Source organism: Parasteatoda tepidariorum, chromosome 12 (genome assembly GCF_982258835.1).
Source record: "Parasteatoda tepidariorum strain Cologne lab strain chromosome 12, Ptep-v5.0, whole genome shotgun sequence".
NCBI classification, from domain to species: Eukaryota; Metazoa; Arthropoda; class Arachnida; order Araneae; family Theridiidae; genus Parasteatoda; species Parasteatoda tepidariorum.
In genome coordinates, this window is record NC_141766.1 from 44,214,896 (window position 1) to 44,238,666 (window position 23,771).

General features: G+C 31.8%; 1 protein-coding gene across 2 annotated transcripts in view; it reads left to right on the forward strand.

The window, feature by feature from the left end:
• The window catches only part of LOC107436635 (uncharacterized), a 33,574-nt gene extending 10,919 nt beyond the window's left edge, over positions 1 to 22,655 (forward strand). The window contains exons 4-13 of one of the 2 annotated variants that reach the window (XM_016048408.3): positions 79 to 135; positions 1,510 to 1,649; positions 5,083 to 5,283; positions 9,846 to 9,993; positions 13,484 to 13,600; positions 15,499 to 15,621; positions 17,979 to 18,026; positions 18,224 to 18,288; positions 19,978 to 20,076; positions 22,396 to 22,655. In XM_016048408.3, coding sequence (XP_015903894.1) covers positions 79 to 135; positions 1,510 to 1,649; positions 5,083 to 5,283; positions 9,846 to 9,993; positions 13,484 to 13,600; positions 15,499 to 15,621; positions 17,979 to 18,026; positions 18,224 to 18,288; positions 19,978 to 20,055 — 977 coding nt within the window. In that variant the 3' untranslated portion in view covers positions 20,056 to 20,076; positions 22,396 to 22,655. The remainder of the gene's footprint in view (positions 1 to 78; positions 136 to 1,509; positions 1,650 to 5,082; positions 5,284 to 9,845; positions 9,994 to 13,483; positions 13,601 to 15,498; positions 15,622 to 17,978; positions 18,027 to 18,223; positions 18,289 to 19,977; positions 20,077 to 22,395) is intronic. The other variant, XM_043040292.3, reaches the window with a different exon arrangement.
• The last annotated feature ends 1,116 nt before the right edge of the window (positions 22,656 to 23,771 follow it).

A 23,771-nucleotide genomic window follows, 5' to 3' on the forward strand; every position in this document is an offset into this window, starting at 1 on the left:
AGTATTACGTATGCATACACTATGTATTCTTTTGATACATTATGTTATTTTTTAAAACTGTGGATTTTTAACTTTCAGCTAAAGAAAGTGAAGAGTGGGATACTTTTTCTTCAGATGATTCCGCAATTGAATCAGGTACTTGTTAATTTTTTGAAATAATTAGTCTTATATCTGATACCATAGCACTTTACCCGATTTGAAGATAGCTTGCAAAACCTTTAACCTCCCTTTAGTTTTAAAAGAAAAAAATTAAAAATATGAATAATAAAAATTCTTTAAGATTTGAGATTTAAAGCTATTTTATTTTTTAAAAATTATAACTTAAATCAAAATTTTTAATTAGTAAATAAAATACTAAGCATTCATTCTTCCGTAATTATCACAGGCAGGTAGAATCGAAACTACATGTTAATTTTTAGAAAATGTTTTGTACTCTATCCACGTTGTTTTGCCTTATTTATGCTTTATTCACGTTGTTTTGCTTTATTTATACTTTATTCAGGTTTCATTTATACTTTATTCATGTTTTTCTACCTTTATATTTCATTTACGTTGTTTTTCTACCTTTATACTTTATTCTTGCTGTTTTTCTACCTTTATATTTCATTTACGTTGTTTTTCTACCTTTATACTTTATTCTTGCTGTTTTTCTACCTTTATATTTTATTCCTGTTGTTTTTCTACCTTTATATTTTATTCCTGTTGTTTTTCTACCTTTATATTTTATTCCTGTTGTTTTTCTACCTTTATATTTTATTCCTGTTGTTTTTCTACCTTTATATTTTATTCCTGTTGTTTTTCTACCTTTATATTTTATTCCTGTTGTTTTTCTACCTTTATATTTTATTCCTGTTGTTTTTCTACCTTTATATTTTATTCCTGTTGTTTTTCTACCTTTATATTTTATTCCTGTTGTTTTTCTACCTTTATATTTTATTCCTGTTGTTTTTCTAACTTTATATTTAATTCCTGTTGTTTTTCTACCTTTATATTTAATTCCTGTTGTTTTTCTACCTTTATATTTAATTCCTGTTGTTTTTCTACCTTTATATTTAATTCCTGTTGTTTTTCTACCTTTATATTTAATTCCTGTTGTTTTTCTACCTTTATATTTTATTCCTGTTGTTTTTCTACTTTAATATTTAATTCCTGTTGTTTTTCTACCTTTATATTTTATTCCTGTTGTTTTTCTACTTTAATATTTTATTCCTGTTGTTTTTCTACCTTTATATTTTATTCCTGTTGTTTTTCTACCTTTATATTGCATTCTTGTTGTTTTTCTACTTTTTTACTTAATTCATGTTGCTTTTCAACCTTTATACTTTATTCGCGTTGCTTTGCTTCATTTATACTCTATCCACGTTGTTTTGCTTCATTTATACTCTATCCACGTTGTTTTGCTCTATTTTTACTTTATTCACATTGTTTTATTTATACTTTATTCACGTCGTTTTGCTTTATTTATACTTAACACAAAGTATACTTTATATTCTTTTGGATCTCATCTAGATTCACAACCTTCAACTCCTACAAGTATTTTTACATCTGCTGGAGAAAATATCCCCGATGTTGGTATTTTTGCAGGGAAAGCTCGTGCACTTGCTAATTGTTGTTCCAGTCCATTTAATAGAGGTGGTGAAGCTGCTAAAGTGAGTCAACCTTTTTCATCAGTAAAATGGTTTCCTACTTTATTCAGTGTCATTTTTATTTCCTTAAAAATTATTTTTTTAATGTTTATGGGGAACGAAAAATTTCAGAGTGTGGATAAAAACCAACAAATATACACCGAAGAGACATTACATTATGACCACCCTCCATCTATAACAATGAACTCGCCCAGGTTTTCATGGGGCACATTAGGACCCATAATCCTCATGGAACAATCCCTGACGTCTGTAAGCTACTTGAACACAGTTGCAGACCAGGTTCACCCATTCATGGCAACAGTTTTTTCCTGCGGGGGATGATGTTTACCAACAGGGTAATGCACCATGTCATAAGGGTCGAATCGTCATGGATTAGTTCGAGGAACATTCCAGTGACTTTCAAGTCATGTCTTGGACCCCCAAAATCATGTGACCTTAATCCAATAGACTATTTGTGGTCCTACTTGGAAAACCAAATTCGTGCTGCCACGCTATCCCCTCGCAATGTGAGGGAATTTCAGGACCAGTTCGTGAGCGCTTGGTACCAGATACCTCAGACTACCTATCAGCACCTTGTGGAATCAATGCCACGGCGGGTGCTAGCAGTTTTGAGGGCTAAAGGTGGTCCTACGTGTTATTAGCAGGGTGGTCATAATGTAATGGCTCTTCGGTGTATATGAATTCCTTTTAGCTAATTTATAATCTAGAGACCTTTAACAAATTACTCTCTGAGGATTTTCCCCTTGATGGTAGTTGGTCCACATTCTAATACAAGCTTGTATTTCTTTTAAAATTTATTATCTGAGTTGAAAAAAAGTCAAGTATCAAGTTTTTATTTTAAAAAAATACCAAGCAGAGGAGAGTGTCATAAAAGGCCTCCTTATCATCCTTAATGACATAAGAAATGCTGCAATAAGCAATTAAAGAGGTTATTTTCAGTGCCAAGAAGTAATTCTTGCTTAAAAAGAAAAGAAAAAAAATCAGTTTATTCAATTACTTCTGAAAATCCCTTCCCCTTTTAAGAAATATATCGGTTTAATTTATTTTTTAAAATTAAAGATACATATAATTTAAATGCATCTGTTTCTAATTAAATTATTAATCTGTAATTATTATTCGTAATTTTTTTTTTGTGAAAAACCCTTTACTCAAACTTGAAATTCACTAATAATAAGAATTAGATTGTTGCATATATAATGTTTGAGTTTCTTTACATGTGAGCGTTTGTTTCTCTATTTTCGTTTTGCTTTTGGCAAAATCTCATTTATAGTCGTACTGTCCATTGTCAGAGTTACATTTCAACAAAGAATATTTTCTCAAAAGTGTTCCATTTTATTCGTTTCAGATTTCGTAAGGATATGATTCGCGTAAATTTTTTATATGAGTATAAACTTAGTAATAATTCTACAAATAAAAACCAGGCGTTTAGGGAGAATACTGCTAAAGATCGATCAATGTTGGTTTGAAAACTGTTGGTCTTTAAAACAAAATGAACCACGTGGAAGATCAAAAATGAATATCTACTAGGAAGCTCTTACTACCAGAATGAAAGTTGATTTTGCTACAATATTACGGCATATTCCGGAAGTTGGTGAGATGAAAATAATGGATTATTGCATGAAATTACCGAATGAAACAAGCTATATCGGTTGACCGTTGGTCTATAATTACTAAGGCCCGGATTTTGATGACATTTGCATTTTTTTTGCATTTTTTGCATTTTTGGACATTCTTTGTCCTTTAGAGCATTTTTTGAGATTTATAGGGCATTTTCTTTAAAATTTTGGGGCGTATTTAGCATTTTAAAGCATTTTTTAAATTTTTTGTTAAATTTTTCTAATTTTTATTATTTTTTACAATTTTTTATTATTACACTGGCTTCCAAACAATGAAGAAAATTTCTAAGATATTAACAGGTGAAGCAACATCTTTTCAAATTGAAGAAGAATTGTCAGTAAGTGTGACCGTCCTTTTCAAGTACGCACCAATAACATCAGTAGACGTTGAAAGAAGCTTCTCCTGGTATAAAAATTTGCTTTCAGACAAGAGACGCTCGTTTACATTTCAAAATATTAAAAAAAAAATTTAATAATCCACTGTAATTCTGATATTTAGTAATATTATGAGATGGAAGTTGTTATATTCATTTAAGTTTCTATACAAAATGAAAATGTTTTGGAGTCAATATATTTTCCTTTTTTTTGTTGTTATTTTTGGATATAAAACATATTTGTCAAACTTTAATGAACGTAGAACAAGTATTGCATTGCTTTATATTTTTTGAAACGACTCATAATAATTTTAAAGAGTAAAACATTGTTTTAGTTCACTATTTTCACTTCTATTTAAGTCATGTCATAAGGCATTTTTAGCGCAATTTTCGCATTTTAAGGGCATTTTTTGCACTTTTAAGGGCATTTTTTGCACTTTTTAAGGGCATTAATTGAGAATTTTTAGGTCATCAAAATCCGGGCTCTAATAATTACTAACCTGATTTCATCAAGAGTAATTTTTCGATGAAATTTTGCAGCACCCAACTTATTAAGCGGATCTTTCACCAACTAGTAACTCATTTTTTATCATTTAGAACAATTTTTACTGGCTAAAGAGTATGAAAAGGAAGACAGTCTAGAAAATTCCATATTGGATTGTATTGATTTTAAATATCAAAATTTCTTAAAAGCAGGTATTTATAGTTTAAAATCTCGTTGGAAAATGTGTGTTTAAAGCAAACTGATTATATTTTGATTGAATAAGCAGCTTTAAAAAGTATATGCCGTTTCGTATATTCATTTTAAAATATACGTATAAGCAGCTGTATTTGTATAACTTTCAATGGCTTGCATGAACGCAGGGATAATGAAGTCTGAAAGAGAAAAAAATTAGAGCATAAAGCACAACCCATTTCTAATATTGTAGTTACAAATAATAAACATATTTTGTCCCTTTAACTGGTTCAAAAACTCCTTGAAGTTAAAATTCCGTTTAAACTTGTTAAACTGGTTACTTTCTTAATTATTTTATTTTGAATTCAGTTACCATAAACCTACACTGCACCGTTCTCATCCCAGAAAAAGAGAACATCCACCAAAGCATTCGTCCCAATATATGTAGCATTCGTCCCAATTTTTTAATAATTGCTGAATTTAAGTTTTGATACATTTACTTATCTCTGTAAAATGATTGCATAATTTTACAGAGAAATTTAAAGTAATAACTCTTAATGAAAAGGTTTTATTCAGATAAAGTATACATTTGTGTATGAAATAACATATTACTGTTATTTTTGGGCCTTTCCTTTCAAAAGACTTTTTTTTTCATTTCCTGATTTATAACAGCATTTAACTCAGTTTTCTGTTTAGCTTAGTAAATGTTGACTTTATTTTACTATTTAATAAAATGATATTTGATAAGATTCGCTTATTTTGTTTTTCAGAATAATGATATTGATATCTTTGCTAATCTAAATAAGGAAAACTGGAATGGTATACTTCAAGGAAAAGTTGGCCATTACAAGAATGTAGAAGTTGGGGAGCAAAAAAACAATCACAAGCATCGGGGGAACAACATTGATTGGTCAAAACTACCGAGCAAACCTAAAACTTTGGAAGAACTACAAAAGCTGATTATACCGGAGGTTTCAATTTTCTATTTATTAACTAGGCATACATTTATAATATGTAATGTATTTGTTTACCAGTGTTTGAGTTTTATCTCCTTAACCTATTCATGAATGGTGAAGAAGTGCTTCCGCAGAGTATATCAAAATATAAAATTGGGATTCTTGCTATTTTAAATCATCTCTTTAACCGATTCAGGTTAATTTATCAGTTTTATCTCTTTAACCTATTCAGGACTGGTGAGGAAAGATACAGAAGCGCTTCCTCAGAGTGTATCAAAATATGAAATTGGGATTCTTGCTATTTTAAAACATCTCTTTAACCGATTCAGGTTAATTTATCAGTTTTATCTCTTTAACCTATTCAGGACTGGTGAGGAAAGATAAAGAAGCGCTTCCTCAGAGTGTATCAAAATATGAAATTGGGATTCTTGCTATTTTAAAACATCTCTTTAACCGATTCAGGTTAATTTATCAGTTTTATCTCTTTAACCTATTCAGGACTGGTGAGGAAAGATAAAGAAGCGCTTCCTCAGAGTGTATCAAAATATGAATTGGGATTCTTGCTATTTTAAAACATCTCTTTGACCGATTCAGGTTAATTTATCAGTTTTATCTCTTTAACCTATTCAGGACTGGTGAAGAAAGATAAAGAAGCGCTTCCTCAGAGTGTATCAAAATATGAAATTGGGATTCTTGCTATTTTAAAACATCTCTTTAACCTATTCAGGTCAATTCATCAGTTTTATCTCTTTAACCTATTCAGGACCGGTGAGAAAAGATATAGAAGTGCTTCCTCAGAGTATATCAAAATACAAAAATGGGATTCTTGCTATTTTAAAACACGCAGAAGGCGAATATTTAAAGGGTCTTTCAAATTACTTTGCCCTGGCTTAGCTTCTTGCGACTGTTTTTAAACTTATAGAACTAGATTCAACATCATAAGGGCGATATTTATTTCAAAATTCATTACAAATAAATCATGAATTATCAATATTCGAGCTCATAGCTATAAATTAGCAAATATTAAAATAGTCTCTTACGAAGTTAACATTTATAACATTGAAATAAAATCAAATGAATGTTTTAGCTGAATGATCTTTTATTCAATGACATAAATAACGTGAATAAAACACAAATAATGCACAAAAATGGACACACTATAGTTTTGGTTCTATAAACAAGAAACGTAGAATTGGAGTCGAAGCTTAGTTTCAAATAGCACTTAGAGTATTTTGTCTATAGACATGGAGTGTTCTTTTTTACAATTCCGAAACTATGGTGTGTCCATTTTTGCGCTATGATTTGTGTTTCATTCACGTTTTGCTTTATTCATATATAGCGCAAAGTATACCTTACCTTCATCTGGATAATCCTTCTTTGATTATTTCTTTGTTATTGGTATATCTATCTCGTCGTTGAGCTCTTTATTCTGGACACAACTCGAAATACGTGCTTAACACGTTCACGCAGGGGTGACCCACCGGTGGGCCAAGCCAGATTGCCTCATCTTGTCAGCTCACCGGAGTAAAAACTGGTAACAATAAATTTTCTTTTTTGGTTTTTTTCCGGGAATAATAAAAATCCATAACTACCAATTGTTTTTAACGGATGCAATTTTTATATTGAATTGCTTCTTCGCCGTGATAAATTTCCTTACAGTGAATTGTTATTGTTGAGAATAGATTAACTCCTCCCGAATATTAACTACACTGGTTATCATAAATTAAGGAAAATTCACAAAAATCGCGATAACTCAAGAAATTACACATGGAATTTTATGAAACTTACCCACAATATACAACACATAGTAAGGTATTAAACAACATAAAAAGAAATTATCAGACATTAATAGTAGTATAGAAATTAGCACATGTATAAAATAAACAAATTGGAAGTATCGGTTTGCAATAGAAAAAGTACCTTTAATATGGAATATGATTGCCTCTAGAAGCAATACAGCACAAACAGCGATGTGTGATGCTTTCAATTATGCGGTCTATCAGTTCAATAGGAAGTGAGAGCCATTGCTCTTGTAAAGCAGTTGCAAGCGTGGCAAGGGTCTGAGGGGGCGGATTGATGGCAGATACACGCCTCCCTAGAGCATCCCAAACGTGCTCGATAGGATTCAAGTCCGGGGATCGAGCTGGCCACTCCATGCGAGTAATTGTTTCCTGTTGAAGATAATCATCAACAATGCGAGCTCTGTGTGGTCTTGCATTATCGTCCTGTAACAGGAAGCAATCACCAATTGCCCCGGCATATGGGCGCACATAAGCATCAAGGATGTTGTCTCGATAAACCTGAGCATTCACGGTTCCCCTTGGAAAGACATGGAGGTATGTGCGCCCTCCTAAGGATATGCCTCCCCAAACACAGACACTGCCTCTTCCGTATGCATCTCTTTCACGGATGTTTGATGGATGATAACGGGTCCCAGGTTCTCTCCATATCAAATAACGTCTACTGTCACTTTCTAGACTAAACCTGGACTCATCCGTAAAGAGAACAGGCCTCCATTGATCTGACGTCCAGTGGACATGTTGTCGGGCCCACTGCAAACGGTCTCTCCTATGGCGTGATGTGAGCGGCACGCAAATGGCTGGTCGTCTCGCATACAGACCACCTTCGTGGAGCCTTCTGCGCACAGTTGACGTTGACACCAACCTTCCGGTGGCTGCAGCAAGAGAGGATCTAAGATGTGTCGGAGTAGCGGTTCTATTCCTGCGTGCACTTAATGTCAAATATCGGTCATCGGCACTGGTCGTAACAGTTGGCCGTCCTTGACTGAACCTCCTAGATGCCGAATCTGTGGTTTGAAATTGCCTCCAAAGTCTATGAACCACAGATGGACTCACATTTAGCCATCTGGCCACTTCTGATTGACTCTGCCCTGCCTCTAGTCTCCCGATGGCTCTCCATCGTAGTTCTTCAGGCAAATGATGCCTAGAGGTCATTATTACGAATTGGCTATCTCAGATTTTCAATGTCGCAATCACAGTAAAATTTGTGTGCTTTCTCTCAAACTTGGACTTTTATGCTCCAGGCAGATGACGTAAGCCGAGTGCAGCGCCACTAATTTGCATATTGCAATTTTACTCAGCTACTCTTAGTGGACAACATATGCAAATTTTGCACGGTTTGGCTTACTTTTGAAAGAGTTATCGCTATTTTTGTGATTTTTCCTTAATTTATGATAACCAGTGTAATATTGAAATAGTTCTTCTACCAGTATTTTCTCTTTTCCTGCACCAGTATTTTCACTTTTCCCGGCGTGAACGTGTTAAGAAAAAAAGGCGCAGCTCAAAATACGTGTTTGAGAAAACGAACACCACTCGAAACTCGTGCTTAAGAAAATAGACAAGGCTCAAAATTCATGTTTAAGAAAATGGAAAGCAGCTCAAGATGCGGTTGAAAAAGAAGAACTAGGCTCAAAATGTGCGTTTTAGAAAATGGCTCAAAATGCGCGAACGAAAAAAGAAAAGAAAATGGACACTGCTCAAAATGCGCGAACGAAAAAAGAAAAGAAAATGGACACTGCTCAAAATGCGTGTTTTTTTTTAAAAAAAAAAAAGAAAAGAAAGACAGCAAAAAATGCTCCTTTTTAATATTCAACTCAAATTATTCAACTAAATGAGAAATTTCGTACTTACTTTCGTATTTACTGGTAAAGTCCTGGACTTAGGGGTCGGGGTGGCTGTTGACATTGGAGATATAACTCATTACGTAGTTTCTTTGTATTCTGAACTTTAAACGATCAAAGTAGTTTTGAAAAATCTAAATTCGTAAAATGTAAATTTAATCTCCCTATTATAAATTTGCAGCATCCGATAAAAAATTGCATAAGTAACTGTTGACTAATGATGTCTTTAAAAACGGATTAATTGAAACGAAATGCACTAAGTGGTTTAGAAAAGTGGACGATATCATGCTGCGAATTTATTTCGATTCAATAGTTTATTCTTCAGAAAACGAACAATTTTCGTAAAAGAAGTTTGGAAAATGGAATCAAATGCTATGTCCTTTTTCTTAAATAGTTATGTCTATTTTCTTAAACACGTAATTTGAGCTGTGTCTACTTCATAAACACGTAATTTGAGCTGTCTACTTCAGAAGCAAGCAATTTGAGCTGTGTCTACTTCATAAGCACGTAATTTGAGCTGTGTCTACTTCATAAGCACGTAATTTGAGCTGTGTCTACTTCATAAGCGCGTAATTTGAGCTGTGTCTACTTCATAAACACGTAATTTGAGCTGTGTCTATTATCTTAAACGCGCATTTTGAGCTGCATCCAACCTATAAATTTACTATGCACAAATAATACAACTTTCTCTTAGTGCTATTATTTGTGTATAATAAATTTCCAACTTATATTTTAAGCTTGCTTCAGCCCTAAAAATGAAGTTAGTTAGATTAGACAAAAACAAATGTGAACCAAAAAGATCTTCTAGTTAGAGAGGAGATTAATTATGTGTTCAATTACAGATATTGTATTGTAGCATTATGAGTAGAAGCGTGATTACGTTCTGGAATTAATGCATTAATTATTATTTTGATACCATGAAATATTTAATTCGTAGGAGTATACTAATGTTTTGAATGTGTATGATGAATCGGACACATTGAGACGGGAAATTGAGAAAGTTGATTTAAATAGATTGACCAATGAGAATCTTGAACACAACTCAGAATTTGTAAATGAGGAGGAAACTTTGCAAGGTGCTGAAGGTACGTTCTGTTTCATTTTGTACTAATGATGTTTCAAGAGGTTTAAAAAGACAAACTTTGTCTATAGTTTTTCTTTTTAAATACCTCACTGTTTTTTTCTTTTTTTTAAAAGAAAAACTTAATGCTTTTCAGAACTTATCAATTTTAAAAACAATCAGAATGATTGCTTAAAAAATGTATGTTAAATGTTTTTAAGGTTTTTTTAAAAAAATTGTAACAGTTAAATATAATAGTTAAGTAAATATTTTAGACAGCTCATTTAACTTGTGTAGAACTCATGTGAATCAAATTACTGATTAACAAATTCTAGAACAGTTCTTGTTTAGAAAGTATCTATGAAATCGAATATAATTCATTTTTAACGGTCCTTATTCGAGTGCTCGACTGGGTTCTTTCTCTCCCAGTTGATCCCTGGCTACTTACAAATTTCTCCATTTTTTTAAAATTTTGATAGAAATACTTTTGGTTTAATTTTTAAATACCTGTTTTATTATCTATTAAACATGATTTACAGTAAATTAGCTTTATTGTTAGTTCTACATTAAAAGTAGTACGTGTTCTAGTTTATAACTATTTTTCTCCAAAGAACGAGAGTTTAAACGTGAAAGCTTACAAAATTTCTTTGATCATCTTTTTTCATATATTTCTTGGTTTCGCTTCTAAGTAGTTTTTTTTATATATTTTTTATTTTTATATTATATACTCATAGTAAATCAGTAAAATTTGGAGGGGGTAGGAGAAAAAAAAATTCTGAAACAGCATTTTTAACATTGCCTGCAGATTCTGTTGATTCTTATTTTATTACGACGGAAAAAATATACTTATAGAAATAAAACTCTCCTCAATTTTTCCGTGTATTTTAGGAATTATTATATTTAAAAGGAAAATGTGTTATCCTTCAAGTCCAAATATAGACGAAGCAAAATTGCGAATTATGTATTCTTAGAACAACCTATTGAAACAATTAAAATCATCAGTAAATTTTTTAAATTTTATTGAAAGCCGCGTTTAAAAATGTAAAATAGTTAAATCTTAATGTGTCCAGCCCATTTCATACGTTGAGCCTTATGATATCTCAGAATGTCCGATTCTCTGGATAGAGTTCAGAATTAGTTTTCCAAACAAATTCTGAATTCTCTGCGTTCTCTCAAGTTCAATTCTCTGCGTAATTCTCTGCGTAAAGTTCAATTCTCTGCGTAATTCTCTGCGTAAAGTTCAATTCTCTGCGTAAAGTTCAGAATTAGTTTTCCAAACTCCGTTATCACAAAAGTCACCAAAAATGGATCAGAGAATTTTCCTCTCAAAAATTGTGAGAGTTCTCTCATCAGCCTAGGGCAAAGTTCACGTTTCAGATGCATGCGTGAGAACTGTTTGGATTAAACTTTTATGTATCAGCAAATTGGTGTTCCGTTTAATGTTGAATTCAGAAATTTTCTTAGGCCATAAAAGCATCTGTTTTCGCAATTATTCACTTCCTTACTTCTGGGGCCAATTTCTGAAATTAAATCTGAAAATCTTTTGTCCCCAGAAGTAGAACAAAGATGGTTAACTTTAAGCTGTTTACTTTAAAACAGATACAAACTGCCCCAAGATCTAGTTACTACATCGGAAAAACTAATTACAATGAAGCTGAAAATGCAGTGAAGTGCTCAAAATTACATCTAGAAAGACAAGACGATTTAAATTGCTCAAACAATGACAGAAAAGGTCAAATCAGAGTCGATAGTTGGTTCTTATAACCAACAATAATCAATAAACAAGTAATAAAAATGGTATTTAAAAATTATAGCAAATATACGTCTTTCTGTTCGCATTTAAAGAAACTGATGTAAAGAATAATAAATATTGTTTCTTGCAAACTATTTTTTTCTACAGCCAAACAAAAGCATAAACTCTTTATCTCGAATTTAATTTGTTAAGAGCATGTCATCACAAGAAGCACCATTTTTAGTGGTACAATCAAATCCAATATTCTTGCAACGTCATATAGTTGTTTCTTTTCCAAGAACAAATGTTCTCCTTATTTATCGAAATATGTCGTTAAGTATAGGATTCCAGTGAAGCTAAGAAACTATAACCTTTTTGAATAATTCTGACATATATCATAAAAGATAGCACGAATTATATTTCTGATTGACGCGTTTGACTGTTGTTGACGTATGCCTGTTTAGGCAGAGGGGGTGTGATTGTTCTTGTTTTCCAGTGGCGCCATCTATGGCCAAGAATTCGATTTCTGCCACACCATACGTCGCACCAGTTTGTAGGGCGGACCAATTCATTCATTCATCCACAGATTGTAATTTTGACCTGAATCAGAGAACGATCGATCTCCAATCCAGTATCACCCAGAGGTATTGATTTGTTATGGGAACATGGATGACTTTTGAGACTCGGCGGATTTAACGTGCACTTTACTACACTTGGAGTCTTCGGTCGGCGGGGTTCGAACCCAGGAACTCTCGGACATGGGCCCAGCGCCCTACCGACCGGGCTATCCCGGCCCTAATACCCATAGGGTCACAGGATTAATTCTCTGAACAGCTTTTTCATGGGTTTTATAGAGGTCCCATCTGCTTTCGGGTGAATCAAGAATCTATTTACAATAATTCTAAAAAAAATCTTTGTATCCCCAAATAATTCTTACAAAAATATATTGTTTCATTCGCATAAATATATAATTACACAAATTTATGTTCAACGGTACGGTGTGAGTCGATTTGGTCGTTAAATTCACATATCTGTTATAGTGATCATTTTTTCCGGAACTTTTTTTTCTGTTTTTTTTTTCTATCAGTGTTTTATTTTATATTTAATTGCATTAAACTAGCGTTTGACGGTGCGAATCAAATCGATCGCTTAATTGATAGTAATTGCTAAGGTTGTGCTTTTTTTCCCGGTGAGTTTTACTGAGATTCGGTAAAAACAAATCTGTTATCCTTGTAAAAGGATTGGCTCTGGTATGTCAATGTCTAGTTAGTCTAGGACACCAGAGTATTGCTCCCCTGTGATGGAAAAACAAATTTTATTATCTGCTAGCTCATATATTGTGCATTTGCATTGATAATTTTGGTCCATTTGTGTTTAACAAGTACTCTGATTTAACAAATGAATTTTCTCAGTGCCATTGTTTTTGTTACATACGAGTTTGACTTCATTCATTTTCTGCTACATTTTATCAGAGACAGAACACATCTGCCATTCGTTTGATAATGCAGCACTTTTTGTTTCCATATCCAAAACAAAAGCAATTTTTCAAACTTTTTTTTTTCAAAAATTAAACTGGTTTTTAAAGTTTTGTTTTTCTAATAAAACAAGAATTAATTGGTCAGTTCTGGTATTATTTTCTAGCTCATGTCAGAACAATTAATATAATAATACAGATTATTAAAAGGCAGTTACTCTAGAGAGCATAAAATGTACATTTAAAGTACATTTAAAAGATGAAAAGGAATGTGATATAACCTTTGTTTTTTACATTTATTTTTTGTAGATCTATCTGATGACGGGAAATTTTTCGAACCAACAGCTACATCGTCACCAAAAAAGAAAATTACAGACTTGATTAATAGCCCAATTAAAAAAATACAGATCCAACCAAAGATTTATGGTAAATATTTTGTTATAGGATGAAATATAACTAAAAAAATATAATTTTATTTTGTAATATTTTCTACCAATATGTAAAAACATTAAGGAAAAACACATTTTTGTGACTAACTCGAGAAATTGTGATCCAAATCAGGGGAAAATTTCATGTTAAAGAACAAAATATGACAAAAGCGATAAGAATAAAAAGGTAATCCAATAAAGATATTAAATTATTAAAATAAGTCATTTTTATTAACTTTCTAGTTCACCATGTGTTTTTTTTATTGATAATTTCAGCCAACTAGATGTAGTAGCTCAAAATGCGTACTTGTGAAATTGGAACAGCTCGAAACATGAGTTTACAAAAATGAGCAAAGCTCGAAATGCGTGTTTACAAAAATGGTCAAAGTGGAAACTACGTGTTTACGAATATGGACAAAGCTCAAAATGCGTGTTTGCAAAAATGAAAATAGCTCGAAATGCGTGTTTGCAAAAATGGACCTAACCAAAAAATGCGCCTTCTCAGTTTTCATCCCAAATTTAACAGCCATACGAGGAATTCCGTGCTTACTTTTTCCTCACTTAAATCACGAAAGTTTTTTAAAAACGAAGTTGGTAGGTACTTTATTTACGTCGCAATAGAACTGTACAATGGGCTATTGGTGACGGTATGGGAAACATCCCTAAGGATGATCCGAAGACATGCGATCACAATATTAATCCTCTTCAGAGGGAATCGCTTCCCAGCTTTGGTAGCCCGACGACCTACACTCGAAGTCTAGCACTTTACGGTAGAACAGTTTAACGAGGACTTATCCTGTGCACCCTCGGTCCCTACGCAGGTAGATTAAAGTGGTCACCCACCCGCTTACTGACCGCAGCCAGTAATGCTTGACATCGGCGTTCTACTGGGAACCGTGTCCTTACGATCAGTCCATTGCGTGACTTAAAACGCTAAGCATAATCATTTCGGGGCCATGTCATGGTTTGGGATGGCTTGGTATATTACAGATGTTATTCAGCAGGTAATGTTTTTGTATTTAGAAATCTAGGCGATAAAGTGAGTTTTTAATGTAACAACGTAAAAATATACTACCACTATGATAAGTTTATAGTACCCATGGCAACCTTGTAAAAACATCTGTTGACATTTATTTTCTTTACAAACAAAAAAAGAATAATTTAATAAATGTGCCCAAGTTATTTATGCAAATGGGCGATATCACAATACGAATTGATTTGAATACCTTCGCTTATTTTTACAAGAAAAAAAGAACAATACTCATAAAAGAAGTTTGAAAAACTGAATCAAATGCTATGTCCGTTTCCGTAAACACGCATTTTGAGCTTGTCCATTTTCGTAAACACGCATTTCGATCTTTGTCCCTTTCCGTAAACACGCATTTTCAGTTTGTCCATTTTCATAAACACGCATTTCGAGCTTTGTCCGTTTCTGTAAACACACATTTCGAGCTTTGTCCGTTTCCGTAAACACGCATTTTGAGCTTGTCCATTTTCGTAAACACGCATTTCGAGCTTTGCCCGTTTTCGTAAATATGTATTTTAAGCTTTATCCATTTTCTTTAACTCGCATTTTGAGCTTTGTCCATTTCCGAAAACTGCATTTTGAGCTACGTTCATTTTAATAAAAATGCATTTTGAACTGTGTCCAGATTTAAAAACTCACCAACGACTTCAAATTACCAACCACCAACGAATAAAAATTCGTTGGTGAGCTTTTAAATCTGGACACTGTTCGAAATACATTTTTATTAAAATAGACATAGCTCAAAATGTGGTCATCCCCCAACAAAGGATCAAAATTGCGATGACATGTCTTCGGGGATCATCGCCAAAAGCCCATTGTGCAGCTCTAGAGCGACGTAAATATATAATTTTTTTATTTCTTTTTTTCAGATTTCCCTGATGAGGAGAACTTTCACCTGGGACCAACAATTACTTCAACAAAGAAGCCAATCAATGCAACTTTTATTAAGGCGCCAAGTGAAACGCCAAATGCTACTTTGTCAAAGAATTTTGGTAAAGCTTATTTCATTATATCATAAACTATTATCAGAAAGTTATAATAACTGTACTCAACATGAATATCAGCTCTGATACCACTCCTGCAGAGTCTTATTTTACCCTTTGGCTACTAACGGGACTCATTTGTCCCAACAAATGTTTACAAATTATTTATGGACATATGTATCCCACCATTAAGTACGGCCGGGACATATATGTCCCAGCCTCTAAATTGATAACTGCTTGTCAGAAAAATCCCAAATACTAAATTTGCCTTATTTGTGACCTATTTTGTCCTTTTGAATAATAAACGGGACAGAGAAAATAATTTTTTTAAAATTCGTAGTCAAATGGTACCTTTTGAATCTGAATGTGCCCCTCTCCTATATTTATCATTTATCGATAATTGTTTGGCCACGGAGTTGACTTGGATGTAAGGGGGATTTCAAATGTTAATTTTTTTTATCAGTGGCTAAAGGGGTAAAAAAATCTCTACCATGAACATTTATAGCAAGGGAGAAGATTTAGGGGATTTGCTGCCGTAAATGGTAAAATGATAAAAGAAAAAAAGAAAATTACTAAAATTATCGTTTTTGCTGGTTTTTTTCTTAGAATTTTACCCTTATTTTCTAGATATTTCAGCTTCTAGCCCCTTTTTCCTACCTCAAATAAGTAAAATATACCGTCTCAAAAGTGGAGTGTTTTAGTGGGAGTCTCAAATTTGAAAGTTTACTTTTACGAAGGCATCAAGTCCTTATCTCTTCAAGCACTTTTAATCAAAATCGTGACTATATTTTTTGAGGGTGTTGATGCGAACAAGTAACAAAATTGAATGTTTAATATATTGTGACTTATAAAAAGGAAAATAGCGTCAAAATGGAATTAATTTTAATGTAAAAGCTTCTTTCCCTTTATAAGGCAATGATACTTTTTAGGACATTATAAGGCAACGGTAAGTACATTTATTACGAAATTCATTAATTTTTAATTGTAGAAAGGAAGCTATTTTCCCACTTATGATTTGTGCTATTCTATTGTAACTTCAAAAAACAGAAAAAAAATATCGACAAATTTGTTTTTGTTTAGAAGAAGGTGGGTAGCAGTAACGGTTAACGTGGGGCCAAAAAGAGAGGCTGACACTGTGGAGTTATTTTCTATTGTGTGTAATGAGTTCGTTCATTTGATCATTTCTCTTTGAGTTTATGTGTATTTGTAAACAAATAATTTATGAATTCGGCTATTTATAAACACAGAATAGCAAGTTTATGGCCAATTTTCTACAATAGGTAAAATTTTGTAAACTCCCCATAGTTGTTCTCTCCAAAAAATTGTCTTAAAAATCAAATTTATTTTATTTTATAAGCGTCATTGAACTGCCGACTAAATTCTGAGTTTACGACTATTAATGTACAATACCCTAGCCTTGGGAATTTGAACCCAATCCCGAAGACAAGGCAACTACTGGACCAAGTATTGGGAGAAATTTGCGTTCGTGGAGGACTTTTTGATGGAAATAGCCCGCATTTGCGTAATATGGATAGGAAAACCATGAAAACCTTCCTTGGTTAGCCTGACGACAAGGAGACTCTAATCCGTGATCAGTCTACCACTGAAGATATTTTATGTCAGCACTGTGGTCGGTGCGAATCTGGTGCGGAATTTGTTTCGACCAGCCATCGCTGGAATTCAAACTCTTGTTACCTCTTTGGAAGGCGAGCGCTCTGTCTTCTGAGTCACCAAGGCTCAATCAAATTAACTGTAGGTAATAAGCTAAATGAATTTTTTTTATCAATCAATCTCAATCCAAAATATATTCTAACATACAATTAATGGAAAAATTGGCCCAGTAAAGGGTTAAAGAAACATTCGAAGCAATATATTTACGTTAATAATAGGCTATATATGTATAGTTAAAAACCAAACTACCTTCGAATTATATAAAATTCTGTTTCTAAGACAAACTACAATGTTAGAAATCTGTTTTTTTCTTATGTTTATTTAGTGGAAAATTTTTAATTAACTGAAATTCATCTTTTATTACCCATAGTAATCAGCCAAATGTAAAAGAATATCGGAAGAACCCATTTTACAATTGATGTTAAAAAAATTCATTAGTAATCAACAATTACAATTAAAAAAAACTAAAATTATCAAATGTATTAAGGCATTTTTTTATTCAAGTTTTTTCCTGAAGTTTTATGGAAATTTCGGCAAATAAATAAGACTTATTCCAGCTGTCCCCACCTATCCCCTTCTCCTTTACATCAAATTCAAACTTACAGAATGTTTTTTAATCTAAAATAAATTATAAAACTTTTGTATCAAAGTAATTGCATTTCATATTTTAATATATTTGTTTTTAATTTTTTTAGATGGCAACAAGTTGACCAGTGATCCAGCTGCCAAAGGGAAAACCGAAAGTAAATTTCATATTAATGCACTAAGTAGAACAAAAACGATAAGAAAATTTTAATGTAATAAATTATAAAAATGAGCCATTTTTACAGATTTTTTATTTCAACATTATGTTTTTTTTTGTAATATATACAATAGTTATATATTTGTATATTAATATATTTTATATAAATAATATAGTTGTCTATTCTCAATTTTTTAGATTGTGACAAGTTGACTACTGAACCTGTTTCCAAAGGAAAAGAGTCACCTAAAGCAGCATTAAAGGTATGCATTTGCATTTTAAGGCAAATAATTTTCAATTACTCAAAAAGTGAGGAATGCGTTAATGCAATATCATGCGTCTGTATCATAAATATTGAAGGGGTTACTTTCTGTTAATGTTCAATTCAAATTTCAATAATATATTTCCATTAGTTCTAAAGAAAATCAAACAAATATCTTATCTTAATTTTAAATGACTCTACTGCTATCTTGATTAAACTATTAGGACCATATTTTTCAGATAATCTTCTTATTTTGAAAATTGAAAATTCGAATTTTTAGAAAAAAATGTTACGCTTATTCAGGAAAAGTACGTTTCTTTCTATTGTAATTAGTTAGCATATTATACACTTGAATCTTTAATCCATTTAAGCTTAGTGTCCTTTTAAAAGAATGGTTCTTTATTTCATAAAAAAAAATCAAAATTAAATATTTTTGAAAACCACGTTTTTGTTGTGAAGAATAATAATTAAAAAATAAAAATTCGAAGAACGTGGGGCGCATGAAATACATAACAGTAATGTTATATTAGTGTGTGTATGTGTGCTCATGAGAATATGTGTATGTATAGCTGTAATTGTAATTGTATCTGAATGTGGATGTGTATGTGGATGTATATGTGGCTGTGTATGAGTAAGAAAATGTGTAGATGTACTGTTATGTATTTCATGCGCCCCACGTTTTCCGTTTTCAAAGTTTTTATTTTTTAATTATTATTCTCCACTACAAAAACGTAGTTTTTAAAAGTATTATTTTTTATTTTAATTTTTTTTTGTACCCCCAAAATCTAAATTTTTTCACTCACTGTACACGAAACTTTTCAACTAACATGTGACACTAATTTGAAATAATCGAATCGACAACAAAAGGCAATCTCGAAACTATTAATTCTTCTTCAATTATAATTTTATTTTACTTTGTTTGTCTTCTTTCTCTTCATTTTCATGCATTGTCATCCGATTCTGAACTATGTACCAAATTTGAAGTCTGTAGCTAGTCGAAGTTAGTTTAAAATCGATTACAAAATTCCACCCGAACAAACATGCACGAAGGCAAGTTAATATAAACGTGGTAATAAAAAAAGAAACTAGCACAAGTGCTTCAGTATTAGGCTGAAACACGATAGCTTCTGAAGTTGGTGATCTGAGTGGCCAAGGAATTGGACCTCCTCGCCCAATCCATCTTCCTGGAAAATGGTCATTCAAAGAACTACGAACGATGATACCCCAATGAGGTGGTGCACCATCTTGTTGCAAAAAGGCATGTGGCTGAAGCTCTTCTAGTTGTGGAAATACGAAGTTTTCCAACATGTTTAAGTATACGACTGATGAGACCGACGATTGATGGCGATTCACACATGGAAGTTCATTGACAAGGGTCATGAAACTTTTTGAGTCTATCTAACCATTTATGTTATTAATTTTAATCTATCTTTATTATTTTATGAGTTATTAAACATCAAAATGGGTCCGGGACTTTGTAAACACCCTGTATATTTATAATAATTTTGTAGGAAAAATTGTTATTGTTAATATCTATTTATTGTTTAAATAATGATTAAGATATTTCCTTTAATAAATTAACTCAAAATTATATCTTGAAGTAAAATTGAATCTGGAATACAGCTTTCTTTAAAATTTGCGACTGAAATATTGCTTTTAAATAATGTTGGTATTAATGAATTTTTTCTAGCGGAAAAAGTTAGAAAGATATCGTCGAAAGATGGCAAAAGTTCCTATTTGTGACATTATCATAATGTGCCAAAAGTAGTTTTTCTTTTCAATAAAATAAGTGAGTGAGCATTTTTAATGTAAATTTTAAGATACTGTTTTTTTTTTCTTCAGAAGTCTTGATTTTTGAAAATTGTATTTCTGGAGAAATGTTATGAGTTGAATTATAGAGAAAAATGAGAGAGATTATATGTAAAATGCATTTTTTTTCCTGCAAGAAGTTGTAAAAAAGTTGTAAGGGAAATATTTTAGGTTTGACTTTACGCTGTGAAAAATTTTACTGTATCTTAACAACAAATATTGCAAATACTTCATACATAAGTGATATATATAACTATATTTTTTAAAAGATTGGAAGAAAAATATTAAAACAAACTAATTTTGAATTTTACTAATACTTAACCATATGCGCTAAATTCACAACTTAAGCAATATCGATTTAAATAAATCTAACTCTATAATAACATTTACCATTTACTTTTGGTACATTAGCAACATTGCAAACGTATGCTTATCGCTGAGGTCTGGAGTGTTTTTCGCGAGGACCTGCTCATGGCCAGACGAGTTTTTGTTGTTAACCCTAAATCTATAAAATTACCGAAATATGTACTCGTTGTTTAATAGCGTTCTATAAAGTAGATAGGGGTGTATTTTTATTATTTAAATACATTATTTACTTAGGTTTTTCTTGTTTAACCGTTTTATGACTTCAACATTGTAATGTTGAAATCAAAATGTCTGCAAGATTCCATTGAAATTTAATCTGCAAACCCAAATAAACAACGCTCCAGTGAAAATAAAATTCCCACTTACTATAAACAAATACTTCGTGCTCATTTTAAAGAGTTGACATTAATCATGCCATTCGGAAATATTTCTCTCCATTAATGTTTATATAATCAAAAACCACGTGTGTTTGAGTCACATGTATCTCATTTTGTATAAAGATCAAATCAATATGTTTCTCAATTCCTCTGGACATACAATGTCAAAAATTATAGCTTTTAAAAGGTTCAGAATGTGACAAATATGTGACGGTCTTGAGTGAATAAAAAGAGCTCAGGCACGTCAGCGTGTCGGCCGAGAAATGAGAGCGTTTCAAGTTGGCATTTAATTACAGTCGGTGTGAAAGGGTTAAACAGTAAAGTTATGAGGAAAACCATCGGCGTCGTTGTCCCGATTTTTCCGTGATTTGTTCTATTCTCTGTTTCACGTGTAAGAAAATGGCAAAAATAGTTTATAAAATCATAGCTTAAAAAATAGTTAATAATGATTGAAAAACTGCTTTGAGGATAGATAAAAATTAAAGTACTTACTTAATCTGATAAAATTATAGCGCTGTTTTGATCATTGGAGTTGGACATTCTCTCTTCATTTGGACATTTCTTTTTTAAAAAATCTTTTTTTCAAAATACAGCTTATATAGGGTTGCCATTTGTTGAGGATATTACCAAGTATATCCTCAACAAGATATACTTGATATTAGATAGTATATTATCAAGATATTATCATACCAATGAAACTTTGTTTTCTTATTTTTCTTTTTAAACACCTGAAAAACTTTAAAAAAAGTTTTCAAGTTACATAGAGTCTGATCTGTTAACAGCATGGATTATAAAAATTGTCTCTTTTTGTTTGAGAGAAATATTTTTGATACATTCAGAGAAAACGTTTTAAATTATTTGTGTTAATTCCTGACCCTAAACGAAAATATAAATTTACTTCGAATTTTGTTATGACTTAAATTTGAAATTCAATGTTAAGATGCATAGATTGAAATCGTCAAAACCTGCTTGATTTCTGTAGAAAACAAAAAGATAAAACTGATTATTAGAATCACTTTCTCATATAGCTTTTAAACTGGTTTTGCTATTTCTTCATCCCGCCATCTTTTATAGCAGTGTTTCCCAAAGTGTGGTACGCGCACCCCCAGGGGTACGGGAACAGTTTAGCGGGGGTACGCGCTCTTATGCAAAATATCTTACAACAAACGAAAATTTCACAAAATTTTATTTAAGTTAGCCATGAAAATTAGGATTACATATTTTTCTATTGGCTATTTTTTGCAAAGTTAATAGTTAATCATTAAGGGTGTCAACAGCCAGTTGTGATTTTTAACTTTTGAGCAAATTTTTTTATTAGTGGTACACAGCGTTACGAAAAATTTAGAAAGGGTACACAGAAGACATAAGTTTGGGAAGCACTGTTTTATAGTGATTCGATGATTTCTTCCAAGTTTAAATATTACTTCGTAACCCTTAATATTTGTACTATTTTAATTTCATATTTGACTTGGATTATTAAAATAAACATTAAGGGTGATCATTATGACACACCTAGTATAAATTTGATCATTTATGCTTATCTATTCTTTTTTCAGGTATCTTTGTGGAAGCGAGTATTCATATATTTACATTTACTATACTTTTCATATTTTTATAATTTCTTTTTGAAATTATATACATTTTTACTATAATATCTTCATATGTGTTTTAACTATATTGATACATTTATGGTTATTAGAACAAAGAAATATTATGTATTGTAAAGTTTGCTGAGCAAATACATTTTACATGTGATTTATCTTTGAATGTCTGTTTATAAGTTTATTAAAATAAAAATAATTTATGCTTACTTTTTTGTGCATATTTTCGAACCTATCTCATATCTTTTCTTTAAACGCGCACGTTTTTGCTAGATATCGAAGAGTATAAAATATTTTTTTAAAATTGATGCATTATCTAACATTAATCAGTAATGCAAAAACATAATTTTTTTTTTATTTCTTCATTTTGTAGTACTGGGTGCAAAATATAAAAACAGAATAGCTGAATGACTTTTTATCTAATAATAGGATTTTTGCGCACTAACGTAAATCAGTCTTAATATTTTGAGAAGTAAACTCACTAGAATATTCTCACTACCTAGAGTAGACGATATATCAAGTCACGAAATTAGACACAAAACTGTACTTAATCTGAAGAAACTTTCAATCGACTGATTAGGGGATTACTGAATCTGAAAAAAAAAAAAAGAATATATTTTTTATTTCTTAGTTTTAAGCTACAATTTCACCTTGCGTCCCCTTGCTTTTAAGCTTGCCATGGAAAGTTTTAGAGGTTTTCCTTTCTATGTACCGAAAAGGTGGGTTAGTTCCATCGAAAAGTCCAAGTTTGTCCCAATGCTGTATCCATAAGTTCCCTTGTCTACTGGGACTGGCTTAAAAGTACAAGGCTACAGACTAGAACATTGGTAATCATAAACCCGAAAATGAGTAGACTTTTTTTTAAGCTGGTTATAAAATAAGATAAAATACCACCCTGTATACTGCGAATAATATGCTGTGCGGGGAAAAAAAACCCGAATATTTTTTGAATGGATTTTTACATACTAGGACCCAATCGTAATTGTTTGAGGTCCTAAACTTAAACATGATAATTAATTAGTATAGTTAATATTTTAAATCAAACACAAAAACTTTCTCTAAATAATCATAAATTTTTTCGACTTTCAACAAATGGAGGGGGAACCGCAATATGGTCATATTAATCATTCTTATAGTTCATAATTGCATATTTTTAGTATGTATCAGGTTTTAGAATTGACCTTGTGGAGTTTTTTAGCTGCAAAGAAATAAATGTGCTTAAATTTTAATCCATCGTAGCAAACAATGGTATAAGTTGTTGTAAAATCACGAATACCTTTCCAGGTGTTGGAAAGGTTTCAAAACGTCTGCAAGAAAAGGTTTAAGACATG